General features: G+C 48.5%; 1 protein-coding gene across 4 annotated transcripts; it reads left to right on the top strand.

Moving 5' to 3' along the window:
* The first annotated feature begins 607 nt into the window (after window positions 1-607).
* MANBAL (mannosidase beta like) lies at window positions 608-8099 on the top strand. Of its 4 annotated transcripts, XM_027732492.2 has the most exons (4): window positions 1510-1797; window positions 2994-3042; window positions 4772-4966; window positions 7506-8099. In XM_027732492.2, the coding sequence occupies exons 3-4, from the start codon at window positions 4817-4819 to the stop codon at window positions 7611-7613; spliced, it is 258 nt and encodes an 85-aa protein (XP_027588293.1). In that variant the 5' UTR covers window positions 1510-1797; window positions 2994-3042; window positions 4772-4816; the 3' UTR covers window positions 7614-8099. The 4 variants fall into 4 exon arrangements, with proteins under 4 accessions (XP_027588295.1, XP_027588292.1, XP_027588293.1 ...); XM_027732494.2 differs by lacking the exons at window positions 1510-1797; window positions 2994-3042 and adding an exon at window positions 608-698; XM_027732491.2 differs by lacking the exons at window positions 1510-1797; window positions 2994-3042 and adding an exon at window positions 1106-1189.
* The last annotated feature ends 831 nt before the right edge of the window (window positions 8100-8930 follow it).

The following is an 8930-nucleotide window of genomic DNA, read 5'->3' as shown; positions in this document are numbered from 1 at the left end:
TACAACCACTCACTAGAGGCAGGGAAAGAGCTATTCAAGAGTAATTTTATTTTGGTTTTTTTTTAGTATTTTTATTCCAGAAGAGTTTCTGTGTCCCAGTATCTCTAGCCTCTGCCACTCACAGCCACGTGCATCTTCCAGTGGTCTGTAAAGTCTTCTGCACTAAAAAACATGAAAGATTCCTGATCCAGTTGCTGAAAACCTTTGAAATAGTTTTCATTAATACCCATTTAATTCAAATGCTTGGTAACAGCTTAGAAAATCCTTTTATTACAAATGCCATACCTTATTCCCCCAGTAGATAAATAACTGATTAGGTTTTCACTAAAGTATTTAGGCTCTCTGGTAATCAAGCTCTGCAGCAAAACCAACCCGGCACATCTGATGGTTTAGGGTTAGAAAAAGGGCAAAACAAATCAGATTCTTTAAATACCACAAACAAGAAAAGAGAGCCCAGGCCATTTTTCCTTTTGTAGGTCATCTTATCAAGGCATCTCCAGTTCAGAACTGGATACTGGACAGGGCATTAAAAATAAATAAAATCCCTGGCAAGAGCAAAGCCAGAAGCACATCTTAATTGTTGCTGCCAGAGCACATCAAGGGAGCAGATGAAAACCTTGTGGATAAAGAGAAACCTACCAGGCCTGAAAGGCCACATTATTGATGGCAGGATTAAAACACTCACACGGATTTAGGGGGTGAGTACATTAACCCTGAGGTGTAAAGGCGCCAGGGGAGATTTGGGTTGGACCTTAGGAAGAATTTCTTCACGAAAGGGTGATCACACATTGGAATGGGCTGCCCAGGGAGGCGGTGGAGTCACCGTCCCTGGAGGTGTTTTAGGAAAGACTGGATGTGGCATCAGTGCCATGGTCTGGCTGACAAGGTGGGGTTGGGTCATGGGCTGGGCTCAGCGATCCCAGAGGGCTTTTCCAGCCGGGCTGGCCCTGTGACGGGCCGGGGCCCGCGGCTCCCGCAGCCGGGACGGGCCCGAGGCTCGCGAGGCCGAGCGGGCTCGGGGCTCTTCGGACCCCGCGGGCCCGGGCCCGCTCGGGCCGCCCCGGGGGCGGCTGCTGGGGCGGTCGCCAGGGATGGTTGCTAGGGATGGTTGCCAGGGCCGGGGCGGGAAGCACTTCCAGCGGGCGGGAGCAGTTCCGGGGCGGCGCGGGCCGGGCGAGCGGAGCGGGCGGTGAGCGGGGCCGGGAGGGGCGGCCGCGGGTCCCGGCGCTGCGGGGAGGGGGCGGCGGAGCTCCGGCATCGCCCCGGCCCCGGCAGGCGGGGGGACACCCCCGGGGCCTCGGGGGTCCGGCCGGGCGGCCCCGAGGGGAGCTGGTCCCTGGGCAGGGGGGAGGAGGAGGGGCAGGAGCAGCAGCGCGGGGTGTCCCCGCTCTGGGGCTGCACGGCTGCTTCTCCCGCAGCCCCCGGGCACGGCCGGACAGCCCCGGCCCCTTATCCCACAGGTTGGACATCCTGGTTATCCTGGGATCGCCTGCTTGTCCTGGGATATCCTCCTAGGCCGCGCTGTCAGCGGTGTGGAGCACACGCAGGTCCCCGTAGGAATTGCTCGGGCTCTATCCCAACACCTGCTAAGCCATTTAAGAATATCCAACCTGAGCTTTTTTGCCTCACCCTCTGACAGAAGCTTTCGTGTTCTGCAGGGACGTTACTCTTTATTTCCACCCCAAGAGAAAGCTAATACATATTACTTGAGCTGTTCCTATGGCTTTGGCCATCGCTAATTATTTGTGTAGTAGCAGGTCTTGAAGGTGCCAGCAGGGAGACACAGCAAGAAGAAAGGTTTGTGTCTGGCTGTACTGAGGTGGCTGCTGCACGGCCCTGATCCTGGAAACACACGGATGTTCATCACAGGGCCTGATCCTGCTCCATGGGGAACAGGCACATCCCCTTCAGTGCTGCCACTGGCAAAAGCAGGAGCTGCAGCCCCGAGGAGCCCCTGCCTGGGTCTGTGGCCCAGCTCTGGCTTTGCTACAGGACCAAGTCCTGCTGCGTGGGGGCAGCTGGCTTGTTGTAAAACCCTAATGGAGTAGGAGCAAGACTGGTTATTTTTAAACATATAGTCAATATAAATTCCTGTAGTGCAGTTGCAACTGTTTGTGACCAATTTCTGATGTTATGTTCCAGTGAGATGGGCAGGCTTGTGGGGAGAGGAGATATCTTCCCACTCCTCCAGTTTACTCAGTGGGTATTAGACCAAATAAATAAGCTGGAAGGGTTAGGGAAAGCCTCCTCTCAGGGTTTAAAATGGGAGTATTGATCTTTAAATGCAATTTAAGAAGAATTAGTAAGTGCAGCTGTGGTAAAGTGGTCTGAGGAAAAAGGCAGTTAATAACCTGTGGAGAAGAAGAGATGTTAGCCAGGGAAGAGGTGGTAAAACTGAGCTTCTCGGGAACAGGGAGGAAGACTCAGTCATCTAGGGACCTGTTGGCTTAGGTGCAAGGCAGAGTGTCAGGAGGTGATGCTCTGGGTAAGGGAACTCCCTTTGCAGGTTCTGTGTTGGGTGCAGAAGGCACGTGCCTGGTGCTGAGCCCCAGCACCCAGAGATCAGCTCTGGCCTGCCCATTTGGGGGAGTTCAAACTCCCTGCGTGTGCAGCTTTGGGCACTGCGTGAACCACAGGAGTTCTTTAAAACAGGAAGGAGTTTTGGTAATGTTAGTTCAGCTCCACTGATGGCAGGAGAAGGAATGGTCCGAGTGTGGGGTGCCTGCACAGCTCTGCTCTGACCAGATGGAACACGAGGTCAGGTCTTTGAGAGTATTTCATGGGGTACTGCTTATAATGGGGGTGGCAGCTGCTACCAGCCTGCGTGAGAGCCCTTGATGCTGGTCATGTCACCTGGGATTTGTCAGAGAATTACTAATTCCCTCAAGGGAGGTGAGGTAGGAAAGGGGAAAGGAGGAAGATGAGGATGGAGAATTTTTGTTTTCACTGTATTGATTTCCTTTTCTGGTTTATCTCTGTGTGTGGTGTTCCAGGTGTGTGAGTCAGGATTATCAGTAGGCGTTTGTCCTGAGAAAACTCCAGGTGAGGAATGAAGCAACATCCCTTCCTGCTGTGTTTGAGGACGGGGATGGGCAGGAATTATGTTTACAAAAGATATCCCGATAAGTGAGGATGAGATAAAGGCAGCTCAGGGGTGAAGCTTCCAGTGATTCTGTTATTTGCTTAGGAGCTGCTGCCTTGCAGATTGGGGAGAGGGAGTGTCTTAAAGGTAAAAGCAGTTGGGGGTGAGCCACATGTCCTGAAGTGTTTGTTCACACTGCTGTGCAGCCTTTGGGTCTGGTTGGGACTGGCTGAGCCTGCGAGGGCAGCGTGTGTTCTGCCTTCGTGTACAGGTCCCACATGGCCCTTGCTGACTGAGTTTTAGTCAGAACTTGAAACATTTTTGTTCACCAAAGTACAGACCTGGAAGGGATGGTGAGAGTTCACCTATTCTTATTTCCTGGTTGAAATGCAGGATTATGTGTACCCACACCCCATCCCAGGCCAGTGCTTATCTGAGCTGCTCTTCTGAATCTCCAGGAGCAGGGATTCCACAGTCTTTCTATTCCAGTGGCTGCCAGTCTGTGCAGTTGGGAATGTTTTCCTGTCTTGATTCCGTACTTCAAATGAATTAAAACAAAATAATTATTTCTTGTAATTTCTGTACCACTCCTTTTAGTGTGTCAAGTGATATTTGCCTCTTATGCAATGGCACTGAGTTGTTGATTGAGTCTCAGATTTATCAACTGTAACTTTACTCTGATTATACTCTTAAATTGAGTCTCTTTCTCGACCGTGTCACATCTGCAGATCGTAGCAACCTCCTCCCAGCCTGAGAAATGCAGGGCCTGCTTTGGACATAATTTCTAGGAGGCAGATTCAACTGAAGCATGTGTGCAACATATCTCTCAACCAAGCTTTAGTGATACAGAGAATTGTAGTGTATCAGTAAGCAGTGCTGACTCAGCGAGTGCACACTGGGATCATACAGGTCAGGAGAACAGAGGAGGGCAGTAATCACAGCTGAGTGTGATGGCATCCCAGACTAATTGGATTTCCCTTTGGGGACTTCCTGTGGCATACTCCAGCAGTTCTGGCAGGAGAGCTCTCCCTTTTGTAGAAAGCCATTAGTCATTCATAGAATGAATTGACAACTCCATTAGCAAAAGATAAAGGGAGAAAGAAAAGGATGGTCTTGAGGCTGAGAAACTTGGGACCCAGGAGATCAATATTTAACTCTGCCACAAACTACCTGTGTGACTGTTGCGAGGTACGTGGGGCTTTGTGTAACCAGCCACTAAAGCCACACTTAAATTTGTGCACATAACTCATTCCTCTGTCTTCATCAGCTCTACTTCTGTGGTTTATTTAAGTAGTTGGGTTTGTACAGCATCTAAAATAAGGCTGTGATCACATAGACAGTGTAAGTGAAAACTATTAATAATCACCTTGCATGCATGATTGACTTCAGGGAGAAGTATGTTTTTGCTTATTAAGCTTATTGCTTAATAAATATTGTTAATATTTCGTTTGTCAGCCCCTCACCTGCAAACGGACTAATACCAGCATTTGAGGACTATTTTAGTAGTCAGGTGATAAAAGACAAACATCCAAATTAAATGCAGCTTTCATTTTCCTCTTTGCTATTGCTTCTGTAGATCGAGAGTATCTTCAAAACACCTGCATGGGGGAGTCTGTCATTTTGGGGTAATGGAAAGTGAGTAGCAGAAAGCCTGATGCAAATAATTGCTCTGTTTCTTCCCCTTTGCAGTATCCAGTCTTCTTGAGAGCGGTAGAGGAGAAGGGTGCACTCACAATGGCTGCAGAGTTGGATTTCTCCCCTCCTGAAATCCCTGAGCCCACATTCATGGAGAATGTGCTTCGCTACGGACTCTTCTTTGGAGCCATTTTCCAGCTGATCTGTGTGCTGGCCATAATCCTGCCGGTGTCCAAGGCCCACAAGACAGTAAGCAGTGCTCTTTAATATTGATATAGATGGGCAGAGTCAGAGAAAACAGGATGGGGGGGAATGTCGAGTAGCTAATGGAGGCACAGCAGTCTGCCCCTGGGATTGGTGACAGTTTCATTGTTCACTCTCTTCCTTCCCTCAAGCTTTCCCACCTCCAGCTTTTGTCTTTTGATTTACCGCCAGATAGGAAAGCCAGGAACAAACACCTAAGCAAGGGTCTCTCTGAATACCACTGGAAAAAACAACCTGAAGCACTGGCAAGGTGTTAAATGTACGTGCTGTTCCTGGCTGCATGAGAAGGCTTTGTCCCAACCCCATATTGTCATCCTGCTACTGATTTGCTTCATTAATTGCCAGGCAGGGTCTGCTTTTCAGGAAGTGGCTCTGGGTGCTAGTTTGTGTGTGATTTTTGGAAACAAGATGCAGATGAAGTTTGTAGTATATCCTGATGTGAGGGGGGCAGTTTTCAGTCCTGACACCCTGTGCAGTGCTGGAGGGTCCTTTGATGCAGCTGGCACAGCAGGAGCTGGAAGTGAAAGGCTGAGGTGAGCTGCAGGACTGTGGTTCCTCTGAACTGAGGGATGTCCTGCATCCTGCTTTTCTGATGAAAGACCTCTGTGTGCTTGGCAATGCTGAGTGCTGGGCACAGGTGTTTCAGTGCTGGTCAGGCTGCAAGTTTGTTGCTTTGGTACAGATTTTGTCTAAAGGCGTATGATGCATTTTCAGTAACAACTCAGCATGGGGAGTTGTGTTTTCAGCTTATCTTTATTGCCACCTTTGCTCCCTCCTGGGCAGAGGAAGCATGGAAATTTACAGCCTGTCTGGGCAAGGGAATGCCCCAGGGTGAGGTACAGTGTGAAGGATGTGGTTCATGACCCAACTTCTTCACCTTTGGCTGCAGGTGTGATGTGACACTGTCCTGGCATGGGTCATGCTCCCTCCTGCTGCTCCTGCTGCAGGAGCTGCAGCTCCTGGCAGGGAGATGAAGTGGTGCTTGCTACACACAATGCAGTGGCATTGCAAGTCTTAGAATCATTAAGGTTGGAAAAGACCTCCAAAATTATTGAGTCCAACCTTTGCACTGTTACCCTGCAGCCACCAGTGTCTGTCTGTCAGAGTCTCTGGTTTCCCCAATAAATGTTTGAGAAGTACCAATTAACCCCATTTTTGAAAGGTGAAAAGAGCGAGAGCTTTGGTTTGGAGTGGGAAACTCCCAGTTAAAACAGTAAAGCTCAAGTAAGCTTTTACTGCTTACTTTTGCAAGCATGCCTTGATGTTTGCATATTCTGCTTTTTATTTTCTCCATGTGTGTACTCTCCTGCTGATCTGCTGTCCATATGACTGGTTCACAAGGCCATAAACACCAGAGGCTACCCCTCCAGGTCCTGGGAATGATGCTTGAGTGTGGGTAGGATACTGAAGAGCTTCTCTGTCTTGGAGGCCTCAGACTTTGAAGTCTACCCTGGTTTGGACATTAGAAGGCAGCAGTGTTCAGTTTATGGCAGCAGCACGCTGCATCCCTGAGTAATACCCGCGTGTTGCTCCATCTCTCAGAGCTCCCTGTGCACCCATCACAGCCTTTGGAAAGCCAGCCAAGCCTCCTTCCTTGGAAAGCCACACAGATGTGAACTGTAATAGCCCAGGAACCTGAGAGACGTTTGAACCAAGCTCTTTGATTAAAAGGATACTGTCAGATGCTGCCTCCCCCTCCATTATCTGCAGCACTGGCTTGGAAGCTTGAAACCAGCACGTCTTGCTCAGCCATTTTTTCTGTGTCCTTTTCCAGTTGGCACACTCAGGCTGAGAGAAACCAAGATGCTAAAGCAATATTTATACTCAAATGCATTTAATGAAAGGAGGCAATCTGCATGTGTGTGCTTTCTCAGAGGAGACTGGCGCTGTTCCCTCGTGTTTTCACAAGATAACTAGACTTTATTTCCCATGGCTGCAATATTATCTCTCATCTTCCCTGAAGGAAACAAGCAACATATCTAAGCATTTTGTTAGTCCAGGTGAAGAAAGATTTGCCTGCAATTCCCTCCCTGGATTTTAGGCTTGGTTTAAAGGCTCTGAACTCTCTGTTTGTACTGCTGTTTCAGGGAATATTTTTTTGTCTTGCACATGATAATGATTAATATTTGGCAGAAATACCTGCTGAATGTTTCCATGCACCCTGATGATTATACATTATCTTTTCCTAATTCAAATAGTTTTCACTTAGTGTTGATTTTTTCTTGTCTTCAAAGTTAGGTTTGTTTTTCTTCTCCAAAGCCTGTTTTAGACACTTAAGCTTTTAATGGCATCTCTGGTAACAAGCTTTTTCTGTGCATAAACTCACACTCATCAAAAAGCACATGCAGAAGGAGCAGAGATGGTGCTGCTTGAGGCTCATTAAACGTGGCCTCAGTTGGTTATCAAAGTGTTCCAACAGAGATACCCAGCACTTGTTTCCTCTGGCTGATACTCACATCCCCAAAGCAAGCTGTCAGCAAAGGTAAAAAAGAGTTACTGACTGTTTCTTAATTGATTCTTGTAGGACTCGGACAGTTTTGAGCCTAAGAATTCAGAGACAGTGAAGAAGCCAAAGGCAACTGCTCCACAGATAAGCAAGAAACCCAAGAAGGAAACCAAAAAGAAACGATAAAGGCATGACTGATGAGCCTCAAAAGACCAAATAATCACTTGTAATCATGCTTCCTCAGAGACAACATCAAAGGCAACTAACTCTGTTAAATGGTTTTGTGGCATTGCCATGTTTTACCTTTCAGGGACAAGGGAGAAGGAACTTACAAGAATGGAAGGGGAGGGATTCTGCCATAGGTTTCTTGCAAGCAAAGAGAACTTCACATATCCAGTACTTCATTTGACATGATTAATGTGTCAGTCACCATTAAAGTGACTTCTGTCAGTTCTCATGGGTAGAGAGGCCCCTCGATGCTGGCTGGGATTTGTAACCAAGTCCCTGTGGAAGGTGGAGCATGGGTTTGCTGCTTTGGATACCAGTTTGTGTTGTGTTTTTTGAAGCCAGAGGGATCAAATGGATCAAGGATACCACACTACACAGTATTGTATTCATCTCTGTTGTCATCTAGTCTGAAATACATAGCTGCATTTTATGGCTTAATCATAATGTCTTTGTCATATTCTTTAATTCTTTAGGTAATAACTCACTGGATTCCAGACTACTGGAGATGAAAGCTTTCATTTCCCCAGCGTCGCTACCTCTGTCTTACTCCCCACCCATGCACTCTTCCTTTCTATTCCCACCTTTGAAAGCAGGTACATTTCAGGGAATTGAGGCTGTGGTGGGGATTGTGATGACTACAAGAATCGGGGAACAATGTGATTCTGGAAGGTGCAGAATTTAGTGCCTGTGCTAGTGGGGTTGTTCTTGGAAACTTGGGAAGACCAGGTACTGCATTTTGGAGAAGAGCTGCTGAGGTGGGACTCTGGGAATGCTGCACTGATGGTGCATCAGCCTGCACTGCCTCACTGTGCTGTGGATAAACCCTCCTGCCAGCTGGCTGAGCCCTGACCATGGGCCCTGTTTCAACACAGCTGGGGTTCCTTGCATTTGCAAACTCCCTCCCAGCCTTCCCTGCTCCAGTCTGCTCCATCTCCTCTGGCTGAATTCTTCCTGAGGGTAAATACGTTCTCAGCCTGGGGAGGTGTGGTATTTTAAGATCCAAGGGGTGGCAGGCTGGCTGTGTAGCATGGCTGTATGGCAAGAGACACAGACACACTGTTCCTTCGGGCTCTGCCTCTCCAGGCCCAGGGACAATCTGGTCTGAGATTTGAATACGGCGAGACAGGACTGGAAGGAGTGGAAGGAGATAGGGGGTGACGTAGCCACGGAGTCTCCGTGGGGCAGCTCGAGCTTCCTGATGCCAGCTCACATCTTGGTTTGTTTGATCAGGAATGAGTCAATGGGAGGAGAACCTGCTCTCTGGGGCGCACCCAG

This window comes from Pipra filicauda, unplaced genomic scaffold (assembly GCF_003945595.2).
Source record: "Pipra filicauda isolate LSUMZ 115617 unplaced genomic scaffold, ASM394559v2 scaffold4_size7858003_pilon, whole genome shotgun sequence".
Classification (NCBI taxonomy): domain Eukaryota; kingdom Metazoa; phylum Chordata; class Aves; order Passeriformes; family Pipridae; genus Pipra; species Pipra filicauda.
Note: the sequence above shows the minus strand (reverse complement) of the source record. Positions and strands in the feature narration are given on the sequence as shown.